General features: G+C 40.7%; 1 protein-coding gene across 17 annotated transcripts in view; it reads left to right on the forward strand.

Moving 5' to 3' along the window:
• Positions 1–15,123, forward strand: part of rg (A kinase anchor protein rugose) — a 193,888-nt gene that overhangs the window by 171,362 nt on the left and 7,403 nt on the right. For 5 of the 17 annotated variants that reach the window (XM_017067576.4, XM_065867741.2, XM_036821018.3 and 2 more), the window contains 11 exons: positions 1,805–2,057; positions 2,613–2,755; positions 2,835–3,025; positions 3,143–3,333; positions 3,694–6,452; positions 6,887–7,201; positions 7,280–7,387; positions 7,853–8,003; positions 9,217–10,230; positions 13,313–13,422; positions 13,758–13,916. In XM_017067576.4, the coding sequence (XP_016923065.2) occupies positions 1,805–2,057; positions 2,613–2,755; positions 2,835–3,025; positions 3,143–3,333; positions 3,694–6,452; positions 6,887–7,201; positions 7,280–7,387; positions 7,853–8,003; positions 9,217–10,230; positions 13,313–13,422; positions 13,758–13,916 (5,394 nt within the window). The remainder of the gene's footprint in view (positions 1–1,804; positions 2,058–2,612; positions 2,756–2,834; positions 3,026–3,142; positions 3,334–3,693; positions 6,453–6,886; positions 7,202–7,279; positions 7,388–7,852; positions 8,004–9,216; positions 10,231–13,312; positions 13,423–13,757; positions 13,917–15,123) is intronic. The other 12 variants (XM_017067580.4, XM_036821020.3, XM_036821023.3 and 9 more) reach the window with 6 other exon arrangements.

Below are 15,123 nucleotides of genomic sequence, written 5' to 3' on the forward strand. Positions count from 1 at the left end.
CAACTCCATTCGCTCTTCATTCCATTCTGTTCCGTTACGCTTTGTATAACCGCAGAACCGCAACGATAAACCGCATAATCTTATTAACTTTGTGGGGAACCTTGAGCGCCACCTCAAAGTCCCTCCCCCTCAAAAACAAAAAAAACAAACCCCAACGTCAACCTCAGATTTTGCTTAAGCTCTCTCTGGACCCTTACCACATTTTTCACCCCACACACACTCCGTTCCTCACTCAATTTGTTCAATGTGTCATTTGGATAATTGAAGCGAAAGTTGTGTTCACAGCACCGCATCGCATCTTCCTAATTGCTCGCCTCGCATATCTCCAATCCCTTTATATATACACCATACCATACGATACCATACCGAACCGTACCATTCCACAATCCGATTCTCCCTTGTCCTTCGCAAAATGAATAAATTTCTGGTAGCAAAAAAAAAAAAAAGAACGAGAAAAAGAAAAAACGAAGAGTTGAAAAGCTGAAAATATTTCTCGTGGCACCTTTAGGGGTGCTGGTTGCATTTTTATTTTACATTCGGTGCACAGCTTTTTAATTGGGAAACTTCTCTGGCAGTACTCGAGTGGGGTTTGGTTTTGTTGAGGGACTTTCAGGCAAGGGGGGCTTTAAGGGGTGTGAAAACCTTGTTGCATTGTTGCCAGAGAGCCATGGCAACAACATTGGCGAACACTGGTTTTGACAATCCAACAAGTTGAGGCGATGGCTTAACAAGTTTTGTTTGGGCCCGGCCAAAAGCTGATGAATGAAATTAAAGCGGATTGCAAAGCGATTCCCACTCGCCGGAAGTTGCCCTTAACAGGATTACACTCAAATATTCTGCACACTTTAATAGCATCCATTAAGTGACTCTTCAGGCGATATACTACTGGTCTGTTATGAAGCCAACTGGAAGTTTCACTTACTAGTACTACGCTTAATGGCTGAAGCTGACTGCTATTTTGGTAAAAGAGATTTAAAAGTGAAAATTGGGATGTAGGTTATAAAGCTGTCGGTTATAAAGGGATTATAACATTGATATGATACGAATATTGAGATGAGGATAGTCCCAAACCAAAGTCACCCTTTTAGATAGTTTCGGTTAGTTTATATATCATAAGAAGAACATCCAATCATTTCGCCGTCATAAATTATATACATTAATAAACCTACTGTGTTATTTACTCAAATAATTTTAACCCTAACTTAACTTAACTTAACCATTACCTTAATTAGCCTAGCTTAGCCTAGACTTAGTTTTAGTTTAATTTAGTTTAGTTAAGTGTTAACCCCTAACTTTTGAAGCTAACCTCATGAATACCGGAATGCAATTGTTTGTTTCGTTTCATTTCGTTCCGTTCCATTCCGTTCCGTTGGAATTTGATTTTATGTTCGTTGATTGCCGTTATGCTGTTTGCTGCATGTGTTACCTGTTTTACCCCAAAATATGTACTACTACTACTACTACCCAAACAAAAAATCAACATCAACTACAACAACCTTGACAACAATAATATAAAAACCGAAACTCATGTTTAACCGTATGTATACCGAAATCAATCTCATATTCTTAAAACCTGCACTCCTTTGCCCCCCTTTTTTAATATATCCACACGCTTTTACCTCTTTGCCTATCCCTATATCTATCTATAAACTATATCTATCTGAAAATCTATTTATAAACACACACACACACCCTTCCTTTCCGAGCCAAACCCCCCACAATCTTTTCTTCTTTTGCCACGAGGCAAAGTCACCCACTCGAAATGTGAGAGGACAGCATAAGTTACTTGACTAATTCCCCGCAGTTGTTCTGTTTCTCGTTTCTCACGTGGCAGCTGCTGGACCATGTCCTCTTCAATCCAGCCCTGTGGATATACACACCCGCGAATGTCCAGGCGCGACTGTACTCCTATTTGGCCACCGAGTTCCTCTCGGACACGCAGATCTACAGCAATGTGAGGAGGGTCAGCACGGTCCTGCAGACGGTGCACACCCTGAAGTACTACTACTGGGTGGTCAATCCGCGGGCCAAAAGCGGCATCATCCCGAAGGGACTGGGTGAGTAATTGTAGCGAAGCAGATATTCCCTAGACTCAGAGATTTCTAGCATTTTCCGTACTATTTTTAAAGATTTTGGTTACAAAAAAAACTTCAAACTAAATTGAATTTAGTAAACTCAGACACTTTAAAACTTATTATTTGGATTTTTTTGTTTTGGGTATAGGCCTAGTTTTTAAGCTAAAGAAACTCCATACAAAATATGGAATTAAAACTAATTATATGATTTTTTTTTTAATTTTTGGGAGGCTTTGTTAGCATGGTTACCCTAAAATACATTGTATATTTATAGTGATACATTATGTATTTAAAGTGATTTATTAAAAAAAAAATATAATATTTTCAATCCCACAAAAGTACACAATTAAGGAAAAACGAATTACCTACCTTATATGATTTTACTAAAATCAAATCTTGTGTATTTCAATATTAAAGTCATTGGAACTTTTTATATATAAACTAAGTAAAACATATTTCTAAGAAAAATCTTTAAAAAATATTTCTTCAAATATACTGCAACCATAACCTTTTTCGGTTTTGCCTTTCTGCCAACAGATGGACCTCGTCCGGCCCAAAAGGACATCCTGGCCATTCGGGCCTACATCCTGCTGTTCCTCAAGCAGCTTATCATGATCGGCAATGGCGTGAAGGAGGACGAGCTGCAGAGCATACTTAACTATCTGACCACCATGCACGAGGTGGGTCTAGCAGCCCCAAAAAAAAATGCCACAAATATAAATATAAACGATTTTCCATTTTTATTTTTGCAACTTTCAGGACGAGAACCTGCACGACGTGCTGCAGATGCTCATCTCGCTGATGTCGGAGCATCCTAGCTCCATGGTACCTGCCTTCGATGTGAAGCACGGTGTGCGCAGCATCTTCAAGTTGTTGGCGGCCGAGAGTCAGTTGATTCGACTGCAGGCCCTCAAATTGCTGGGCTTCTTCCTTTCGCGAAGTACCCACAAGTGAGTATTAGTAGTAGTTTTGAGTAACACACAGTTTTGCACAGGGAAAATCCTTTTATGTTTCTGTATTAATCTAACCCAAATATTCCTTACTCTCTCTTGGTTTCTCCCATTCAGACGCAAGTACGACGTGATGTCGCCACACAATCTGTACACACTGCTGGCGGAACGATTGCTCCTCTATGAGGAGTCTCTCTCCCTGCCCACCTACAATGTCCTCTACGAGATTATGACGGAGCACATCTCGCAACAGATCCTGTACACACGACATCCGGAACCGGAGAGTCACTACCGTCTGGAGAATCCAAGTAAGTGAAGGGATCTCTTTAGGGAATAGTATCTTTTTCAAATATTTCTATTCTTTACTTAAAAAACAAAACATTTTTGAAATATTAAATCTTAATTTAAACAATATTCACAATATTACAATACAATTAATGAAAACTTTTAAGGAGAATACTGCCTAATATATTAGAATTAATTTTTATCTTGATTCATATTTAGATATATTTAAAAATATTTGATTGATATTTATATTTATATAATAATATGATATTTTGTTTAAGTGATCCTTAAAATTGAAATTTTTTAAAAAAGATTTTTTTATTTTCTTTATTATTATTATTTATTTCCCCTTATTTATAATATCATTTTCTTTGCCCATCCAGTGATCCTCAAGGTGGTGGCCACCCTGATTCGGCAGTCCAAGCAGACCGAGTCCCTGATCGATGTGAAGAAGCTGTTCCTGCAGGATATGACCCTGTTGTGCAACAGCAATCGGGAGAACCGACGCACCGTGCTCCAAATGTCCGTGTGGCAGGAGTGGCTCATTGCGATGGCCTACATCCATCCAAAGAGCAGCGAAGAGCAGAAGATTAGCGACATGGTCTACTCCCTGTTCCGCATGCTGCTCCATCATGCCATCAAGCATGAGTATGGCGGTTGGCGAGTTTGGGTAGATACCCTCGCCATTGTCCACTCGAAGGTGTCGTACGAGGAGTTCAAACTCCAGTTTGCCCAGATGTACGAGCACTACGAACGCCAGCGTACGGATAATATCACAGATCCCGCCCTGCGTCAGGCCAGGCCCATTAGTACGATCAGTGGTTGGGAACGGGAGGAGCTGCATCAGCAGCAGAATGGTGGATCCGCTGCAGCAGCAGTGGCTCCAAATCAGCAAGGAGCTGCCGGAGCGGTCAAGGGTGCCGTATCCATTGCCTCGCTGGAGGATGTGCCGCCCGTGGTCGAGGAGGAGGTGGAGGAACTGGAACTCGAGGAGGTGGAGATCCAAGAGGGTCCCATCATCGAAGAGGCCGAACCGAAATCCGTGATAGCCAATATTTCCGATGTCTACAACGAGCAGATCAAAACCGATGCCACATGCAATGGCAATCTGGAAGAGGTCAAAGAGGAGGACTCTGAGATTCAGGAACTTGTTGAAGATCTCGAGTCCAAGCAACCGGAAGCATCTCCGTTGGGAGCCCTCAGGGAAACCCTGCAGCTGGGCGATGACATGGATGTCGAGGAACTGGAGCTGGCCACCGCCAAGGATTCGCTCAATGCGGAACAGCATGTGGCGCGAGTTCTTCAGGCCTCCGAGGCGGCACTCAACGATTGCAAAATGGCCGTCGATGATGTCCTGCAGGAGTCATCATCTGTCCTTAAGGACGAGGAGATCGAACTGGCGGTCAACGAAGTTGTTCAGGGTGTCCTTAACAACGAAAAGAAATCCCAGGCCGATAAGGATAAGGAACAGTCCGTGGGGCAGGATAATGTTAATGTTAGCCTGCTGAACAGCAAGAATCTGCTCAACAATAATAATAATAACAATAATAACAATAGTCCGAGTGCCACGCCCACAGAGCCCACGACCACGACGACGGCGACGGTGGGAGCGGAAACGGAAACGGAGGTCAATGCCAATGAGATCGTGAGCAGCAGCCCACTGGCACCCAAGGAGGAACGGAAAACGGAAACGGTAGCGGAAAAGGGAGCAACACCGGAAGTGGAAACACCGGAAACGGCCAAGCCAAGCCCCATAGTCCCCAGCCCCGTAGTAGCAACCAATCAAAAGACTGAAGATGCAGCCAACAAGCTGAACAACAACGAGAAGCTGGCCGAAATCAGCGCTAGTCCCGAGCCCATTATTGTGGAAACGCCAGAGGCTGATCTTCTCCAGCTTTCCGATACCGAAACCAAACCGGCAAAGGAAACGGAAGCGGAAGCTGAGGATCCTGTAGCACTGGCCGTTAGGGATATTGTCGAGCAACTCATCGACAAGGTGATCGATGCCACGGAAGCGGAAACGGCCAGTGAAATCAAAACAGAGACCAATAATAATGAACTACCCAAGGGGGAGAAACCCAATTCAGAGCCAGGGGTTTCCGAAGTGGAAACTCCCGAGAGTCTGGCCGCTGCCGCCGAGGAAATTGTCCATGAGGTAGTGGAGGCAGCTCTTGTTTTGGTCCAAGAAGAGACTACTCCGGTGAAAGCGGAGGAAAAGGTAGAGGATCTGCTTGAACTCGATCAAAAGCCAGCGGTTACAGGCGTTCAGGAAGCTAAGGCTCTCCCAGAAGTCTCTAAGGAACCAGAGGAAGATCTCAAAACCAAGGAGGAGCTGACAACCGAGGAGCCCAAGGATCACAAGTCCCAGGAAGTACCCGCGGAACTGCCCCAAAAACAAGAGGAGCATGTGGTGGCCATTGTCAACCAGGTACTCGACACCCTGGTCGACGAAACCGTCAAGGCCGTGGCCGCCGAGCAAACCACCCAGACTTCACCCGCTCCCGAGGAGGAATCACCCAAGATTCTGACCAAGCAATCGGGGGTGACGCCAGTGCGGGTCAAGCCCAATGAAGTGGACTCCACCACACAGACAACGCCGAAAAATGAGGCGGGATCTAATCTTCTGGTTGAAGAGGTGCAGCAAGTCCTTCAGGAGGACGAAGCTCAAACAGCCGCAGGCATTGCCTCCCTTGAAGATGAGGAGTACTCTAATCAACAGACAGCATCGGGTGTCGAAAATCCCAACGGTCAAATGGAGGCCAATCATTATGGCCCCGGCAATCCGGAATCCAAGCAACAGCAACAACAACAGCAGCAGCAGCAACAACAGCAACAGCGCTCCAAATCGGGTTCCACACGACCCATGTTCAGTCCAGGACCAACACGTCCACCCTTCCGGATACCGGAATTCAAGTGGTCCTACATCCATCAGCGACTCCTCAGCGATGTGCTCTTCTCGCTGGAAACGGACATTCAGGTGTGGCGCAGTCATTCGACCAAAAGCGTCCTGGACTTTGTCAACTCCAGTGAGAATGCCATCTTTGTGGTGAACACAGTGCATCTGATTTCGCAGCTGGCGGATAACCTGATTATTGCCTGCGGAGGATTGCTGCCCCTACTGGCCAGCGCCACGTCACCCAATGTGAGTACTTAGACTTTTAAATTGAAGAGAATCGTAAGGCGATTAATCAAGCTATGGGTTGTAGACGATAAGTTTTGGGTCACCATAACATAAAATTAGTTCAACAAATTGTTCTAACTTCGAGGATAAAAATTATAAAGTATAATAATATACTTTATGTATTAAAACACGAATTTTGGGATTGTATGAAAAACATAAAATTCGGATAAGGCTGTAGAGCTGCAGATTTTGGGTCACCTTTTTTAATGTAAAATGTAAATGTAATGATGTTTACATCTTTAAATTCAGGATTAGGTTTTAAACATAGAAATATATATATAATGGGTAAATAAACGTAATAAAATATAACAATAACTTAATGATACATAACTAGAGATAGCATTATTTATATATACTTTATATTCTGAACCATTAATCCCTGGATTTCCTTACAGTCCGAACTGGATGTCCTCGAGCCCACGCAGGGCATGCCTTTGGAGGTCGCCGTGTCCTTCCTGCAGCGTCTGGTCAACATGGCTGATGTCCTTATCTTTGCCACGTCCCTGAATTTCGGTGAGCTGGAGGCGGAGAAGAACATGTCCAGTGGTGGCATCCTGCGCCAGTGCCTCCGGCTGGTCTGCACCTGTGCGGTGAGGAATTGCCTGGAGTGCAAGGAGCGAACGCGCTATAATGTTGGAGCCTTGGCGAGAGACGTTCCGGGTGCGGCGCACCTGCAGGCCCTCATTCGCGGTGCCCAGGCATCGCCCAAGGTGAGATATCCCGCACCCTGCAGAAACCGCAATCCTTGTTTCCTCCTCTTAATCCCCCCTCCCCGCCCTTTCGAACAGAACATTGTCGAGTCAATCACCGGTCAATTATCACCTGTTAAGGATCCCGAGAAGCTGCTCCAGGACATGGACGTCAATCGCCTGCGTGCCGTCATCTATCGCGATGTGGTGAGTGTACAAGTAGATTTATAAAGTATTAAAAAGATTTTTTTTTAAATGATTGGGTAGAATTTCGAGACAGTAACATTCAAGCAAAAACATAATTAAAACCAAATGATATACATATATTCAATAAATGTATAAATGTAACAAATATAACTAAATATTTATAGTTATTTCAATTTTTAATATACAAATTAAAAACTATGAATAGAGTATAGCATATAAACGCATATAAATCAAGCCATAATAAAGCGATATGTAGCTTTTCACAGGATATATCAATTATTTTATTGTAAGATATAGCCAAAACCACTCTCTTTAAATTCAATTTTAGATAAATATGATCCTTTGTCCTTTTTTCTTTCATTAAAATAAAAGTACATACTTAAAGACTCTACTTATGACCATATAAGTTTTAAAAATCTTTATAATGAAAATTCGTATTTTTCTCTGCTATTTAACCCATTACAGGAGGAGACGAAGCAGGCACAGTTCCTGTCGCTGGCAATCGTCTACTTCATATCGGTCCTGATGGTCTCCAAGTATCGTGATATTCTGGAGCCGCCGGCAGAGCCGCAGATCCAGCGTCAATCGCCAGTGCTACAGCGCACGGCAGGCGGCGGTAAGTGAAACCCAGAAAAAAAAAAACAAAAACAAAAATGCAAAAAGATCCACCAATTTAATTCCCCGATCTTGCCGACTTTGATCGGGTTTAGTTCCCGGAAATGCTATAGATATTATTATATTATTATTATACCCATTACTAGAGAGATGATCATTTTTCTGGGACGGGGAAACGAACTTCTGCCGGCGGCAGTCTTTCCGTTTCATTGTCATTTCGTGTTCCGTTCCGTTTCGTTTCGTTTCACTTGTGTTCCTCGGTTGCATTTCGTTCTCGTTTCGATTTCGATTTCGATTACGATTTCCGTTTTTGTTTCGTTTCCGATTTGATTTCCCTTTTCTTGCTGCACCAAAAACTTCACGCTCGTTTATCGTTTTTACCTTTTGGCTCTCTGTTTTCGAATCGGCCGCTAGTTAACTGGATTTGTTTTTTGTTACCTACATATATATCTATATATATATATTTCGTTTCTATATATATATATATTTATTGGATTTATTGTTGTTTTATCGATTCGTTTCATTTCACATCTCGGTTTCGGCTTGTTTCCGCTTTTGGTTTTGTGTTCTGTGTTTTTTGAACAGCTGAACAAACGTGTTTTTTAAATGGTAGATGACACTCGAAGAGAGTTTGTTTTTATTCGATCCACCTTAAAGCCCACGACCAACCAGCCCACCAACCACCGCACTTTGACCGCTGGACCCACCTTAAATCCCCTCTAGAACTCCTCCCATGTGCGTGTGTGTGTCTTTCCCTTTGATAAAAAATAAATCACCTCTCTCCCACATCATTATTCCATATATACACCAACCCAAAAAACCCCCCACCCAACACCAATCCACTCCCGCCCCCCTTTTTACTACTGTTATATTATATTATATATACATATATATATATAATCACTAGCTGTTAAGAACACAAGAATATCTCATGTCTGTTCCATTGTTGGAGATACTATTCGGTTTTATGTTTCCTTTTCTTTGTTCCGTTTACCGATGATTTCATTTCACGCTGCTTTTTCGGATTTATTGTACAAAAAAAAATATGAAAAAAAACAATCATAAACTAAACAAAAACCAAAACAAAAAATTGCATAAAAACGGAAAATACCTCGCCAACGAATACCTCGCCTTTGCCACACAACCCGCCCCCAAAAAAATATGTGTGTAAATACCATCAACCAAAAAAAAAACAAACAAAATCCAAACTTTAGAAGCCGCCAGTGCGCGTCCTTTGTTTCCCCAATGGTCACATCATGTCTACCCGCAATTCCTGCCCGAATCGCACCAGAATCACAACAGCAACATGCAACACCAGCAGCAACAGCAGCAACACTACTACCAGCAACAGCAGCAACAGCAACAGCAGCAGCAACAGCAGGTTGCCCATAATCACAGCCATCATCACATGACTGCTGCTTACTACCAGCAGCAGCAACAGCAACAGCAGCAACATCAGCAAGTTGCAGGTGGACAGCAGCAACATTCGCCCACTCCCTTGGCCACACACTCGACCAGTTCTTCGGCCAGCTCCACGGCCACATCTCAGCCAGCATCGAGCTCCTCGCTCTCCAGCCTGGCATCCCAAAGTCAACAGCAATCGCATCGCCAGTTGCACAAGCAACAGCAGCAACAGCAGCAGCAACATTACCATCCTCACCAGCCGCACTATGGCTTGATCAATGGCCACCAGCAACATCAGCAGCTGAATGGCAAACATTATACAGAAAATGGATCCGCAGCGGGATATCATCCACATCCACATCCACATGGTGGCGGTGGTTATATGCGAAATGGAGAGTCAACAGCGGGACAACAGAATGGTATTTCCGACTATCAGGCGGCAGTGGGACTGATGAATGGTCATGGCTCAAATGCAACGGCTGGTAATAATAATAATTCCAGTCTGATGAACAATATGCGAAATTTGAGGAATGGTGGAGCAACTCCATCAGCATCATCATCGCCACCGCCACCAACAGCGGGAAACCAAGGAATCTCGGGAATCTCTGGTATCTCGGGTATCTCGGGCATTGCAGGTGTTGCAACAACGGGTGCTGTTGTTAATGCAAATGCTGCTGCTGCTGGTGTTGGTGGTGTTGGTGTTGGTGGTGTTGGCATGGGCATGGGGGGCGTGGCAGGGGGCTTGGATGGAGGCGTGGCCTACAAGACGAGCGCCATAAATAATAATTACCGCTACAATGGACGCAACGCATCCGCTGGAACAGGTATCGCTCGTTCGACTGTCGTAGAGTCTCTATAGTTTTACAACCTCGCACTACTGCCCAACTATCTATGTGTATCTGTAAACCGTAATCTGTATTCTATATATTTTTGTAAATCTTAGCTTAATAGCCATGTTCCATTGAAAATTAATCTAAGCTTTAGAGCTTTTAAGCTATATATTTGCAATTTTAATAAGCAATCTTTGAGAAATGTACACATTTTCATGAATGTTTAAAAATCAATTGCTAATCTTCCTTTAATCTAATTTATTTAAATTTTTTAAACTAAATATTTTCGTGTAACATGGCTAAAACTCTCTCTATATCTTTAGCTGCTAGACTGTTGCTCACTTTCTTGCCTTTCCTTGCGATTTGGTTACAATTTAATTTGTTTTCGATTTTAATTTTTGATTTCTTGTCGATTCCCTTGTCTTTCATTTCCTTGAATTTCCGTATTCGTAGTTGTGTGTGTTTATAAACAAAGCTGCCCTTTTCTCTGCATAAAACGATATATCGATAGATGTGTATATAAAAGAACACTTTCCCCCACAAAAAAACCCACTGAAACGTACTGAGACATGGATTTATGTAAATATACCAAGTCAACTCTTTTTGCTAATTTTTACCTATTCGTTGGATGTGTGAATGTGTGATTATGGGTGTAAGTTTGTGTTATTTGTTGCAAAACACACTCATTCTTTAGGAAATACAAGAGTTTTCATTTTTGGTTTCCTTACTTATATCGTATTTAATTGGTTTTACTAATAAAATTAATCTTCGCTTCAATTTAAAATATGAATTCTCATAAAAAAAATCATTAAGTTATAAAATTAGCTTTGTTAGGCGCCAGCTTTAAATATATTCTGTTTTGTATTTTGAACTTAAATGTCTTTCAAAGCATTAAGAAAAATTTCTCTATTAAAATCCTGCTTAATTACAGCAGTTTTCCCCATTCTTCAGTTTACTTTTTCTCTAATTTTCTGCTGCACATTGCACCATCCATTTTCATTTGTAATTTGCAAATTTGACAACCAATCAAGCTTCTTTTCTGAAAAACCAGAAACATTTATCCATTTTGATTCTATGTTTCCCATTGAAAGAGGTCGTAATTTGATTACCTGATTGAGGGAGCCTTTTTAATTGGGTTTCTGGTAGCTAAATTCTAATGTGTGTGTGTGGAAAAGGCCAAAATTGGCAAAAGTGTAATGGCCAGCAGGAAAATTCTAGGCTAGACAAGGGTATCCAAATATGCTTTTAAAAACTGCAATCTATCTTTGTAAAACTCGCACATGCACACAGTGACAGCTAGAAAATTTTTGACACGTTTCGGGGGACTCCTGGACTTTCACCCTCCTCCGCCGCTTTTACTCTAGCTATATACATTTCCTTTATGTTTTTTTTTTTGCCCGTCATTTTTGTGCTGTCAGCAAAAATCCATTTCATTTATCTTCATTTGCAATACACTTACAGGCAGGCACACACACACACACACACATAGGCAGAGTGAAAGCTGGAAAATGTTGAGCACTAGGCCCCGAAACCTCCCACTTTCCCCAACGGCAATGAGACATAATTCGTTAATTTTACATTTTATGAAAATGAATTACACGAAAATTATACAATTTGCCATTCATACACATGGCTCCCTTTTGCTGTGTGTGTGTGTGTGTGTGGTTGGGTGTGTGTGTGTGTTTGCTTGGGCAAGTGTGAGTGCGCATAAAACATTTCGCAGACAGGCCATAAAACGACATTCGGCACGCCTGCATTTTAAAAATTGTAAAAATTGCCATTGGACATGGTCAGGGAAAAGGCCAAGAGAAAGAAAGCAGAGAAAGCCCGAAAAATGGGATGCTGGCTGATTTTATTTGTATTTTCTAGGTAAACGGGAAAATACCCTGTACTTAGAAGGAAAATAAAACTTAAAAGGGAAGATATTAGCTGACTAGCTTTAAAAATAAAAATTTAAATAACAAACTATAATTACCCTAATTAACTAAAATATATATTTAAATAAATTCCCATAGTCAGCTATTTTATTCCGCTTTAATTTACCTTTAAAGCCATAATCAAAAGGAAATTCCCTGACCATAGATACTTTTCACACAGCAGTCTGCTCCAACAACAACATTTCCATTACGAAATTAATGGCAGCGACAAAAATGTAAATTAGTCTGACCGAAAAAATGAAACGAAAACATAACAGACTGGGAAAAACTTCGGGATAATTTATGAAAGGACAAGGGGAAAATATACAAAACAAAAAAAAACAGAAAAAAAGGTGGAAAAACAGTTTGTACAACTGTTGGAGCCGATAACATGCTCCGACTTCTGTACAAAAGTAATTTGTGGCAAACTCCTCTGTATGTGTGTGTGTGCTAGTGGGAGTAAGGGGCGTGGCAGTGCATGAAAATAATTGCAAAATTAAACCAAACCAAAAAAAAACAGACGAAAAAAAACGAAAATGAAATAAGGGTGTGCACAAAAGTGTAGCATACTTAACAGCATACAACCAGCAGAAAAGAGAGAGAGAAAGAGAAGAAGCTAGTGCTTGTAGACAGAGACAGAAAGCACGTGTCGCCGGCACAATCATAAATTTCAATTAAGCCAGATCAGGACATGGCCAACAGTTGAACAAGGTTAATTTGCAGATAAAAGCCAGAGAAAGCCAAGTCCTGCAAAATCTTACAAATTATGAGCTCTTCTCTGCACAGACACAGAAATTTTAGGGAAATTTTAAACAGACAGCTTTTTAAAGACTTCACCATTTACAGCGGTTTTTTTTCATCAATCTAAATCCACATTTTCTCTGCACTCCAAATGCTTAACCCTCTAAAACACCTCTTTGTGTGTGTGAGTTTAAGTTGGTTTTAAATTTTGAGTTCGTTTTTTTTTTCTTGTCATCTTTTTTGATTTTATTTCTTGAGTTCGTCTACAGCTTCGTAAAGTAAATTCTACAGATTTCTACTCTAGTATTGTATCGTAACTGCAACAGCAATGATATATAAAAATGAAAAAAATAATTAATCAATTGTTAATCCCTTTGTTATTTTTTCTTTTCTTGCCTTTTTTTTTTGTGTTTTTTCAGGTGGTCGCCAAATCCAGGATAGTGACTATGAAATAATTGTTGTCGATGAGAACAATCCATCCGTTTTGGCCGATAATGATTCACATTCCAGTGGACCGCCTTCCATAAAGGTGAGTTGGTATCTATACATACTCATATCTATTTAATATACAGGGTTTTGAAACATTTTGATATTAAATATCTACCAAAAGCTGTCTAAAAGTGGGCACATTTTATAGACTTTTAAACATTTTTCTGCATTTTTTTTGTAAGAAGTGTGTGTGTGTGTAAGAGAGTGTTGCATGTGTGAGTGTGGCCAGATTGAGTGTGTGAGTGTTTGCATCCTCGATTAGTGTTAATTCATAGGTTAAATGCCAAAACAAAAAAAAAAAACTAAATTTCATTTGCATGTGCAACGAAACTAAATTATTTGTATGCAAATCAATCACAACGAAAAATGTCACAGGCCAACCAGACAACAACAACAACAACAGCTACAACAACCCATATTAACAACAACAACAACACTAAGACAACAACAGCAAACGCTCCAACAACAACAATTAAAATTCAACAACAACCATTGTCACCACCAAAGCCGTTTGTGCCACAAAAATTGCCAAAGGTAAAAATATCCCAAAAAGCAAAAAAAAAAAAATCAAAAATAATATCAAGAACCAAATCAGCAACAAATATTGCAACTGCAATAGCAACAACAGCTTTCGACAGTCAGTAAAATAACAAACACCATGCCACTGCACCACTGTAAAACCATGTATAAAAAAAAATAATAAAAAAAAAAACACACCGAACCACCTACACGTACAGCTACAAATACCTTTGACGCACTCGAAAAACACCCACAAAAAAAAACATACTTTTGTATATTGAAATTAAAAACTCAAAGTTCAGTTTTATTTTTCACATTTTGTAGCCCCACCACCACCCATTGCGTTTCGATTTTGTGTTTGTTAATTGCTGTCCCAAATTTGTTGCCCGTAGCCATTGTTTATCCTTGGTATTTTTGCCTGTAATTTGGTTGCCAGTATTTGTCTTTCATATTGACATTTTTGGCCGCTTTTGGTTGTCAAATATCATCATTAAAATATTTCTTTCTGGACCTACCCACACGCAATTCAATATCACTGTTGGGGTTTTTGTTTTTCAATTACTGTAGAAAAATGTTGCTAAAAATATTATCCGAATAGCAAAGCTATCTTAAAGCTTATTAAAAATATGATAATGGGATTCTATAATTTTAAGTTTAATGAAAATGAAATTATAATCGGTATAGGCAACCGTAATTGGAATGATATTTACAATTCACTTAACCTTAATTAGGGTCTTATTACCTGAGCTGAATGTCAACCATTAACGTAATGATTTATTAATTAATATTATCCAATCGTATTGATTGATTGTTTGCCTTGGCATTTTGTTTAGGATTTATGCTTTGAATTTGATTTGACATTTAAATGTGTTTCATTGATTTCTTGGCCATGAGCTTGCAATTAAGTTGGATCCATGTTTCATTTTGTAATCTCCACCGACAAATCAAAGCACTTAATGAGTCGCACAGGCACGCCCAACCACCCAATCACCCAAAACAACCCAACCACCCAAAGTGCCGCTAAAACCACCTTGTGGCGCCCAAAAGTATGCATCATTGTGTGTGTGAGTGCTTGTGATTTATCCCATTTGTGTTTTTATATGTTAATGTCTGCGTATGTCTTGTGCAATTAGTGATACATAGCTGTAAAACACACACTCTTACACTTAAACCCACTCTCACATAGAGCACTTCTTGGCTTTTATCGCTTTTTTGGGGTAAA

This window comes from Drosophila suzukii, chromosome X (genome assembly GCF_043229965.1).
Source record: "Drosophila suzukii chromosome X, CBGP_Dsuzu_IsoJpt1.0, whole genome shotgun sequence".
Taxonomy (NCBI): Eukaryota; Metazoa; Arthropoda; class Insecta; order Diptera; family Drosophilidae; genus Drosophila; species Drosophila suzukii.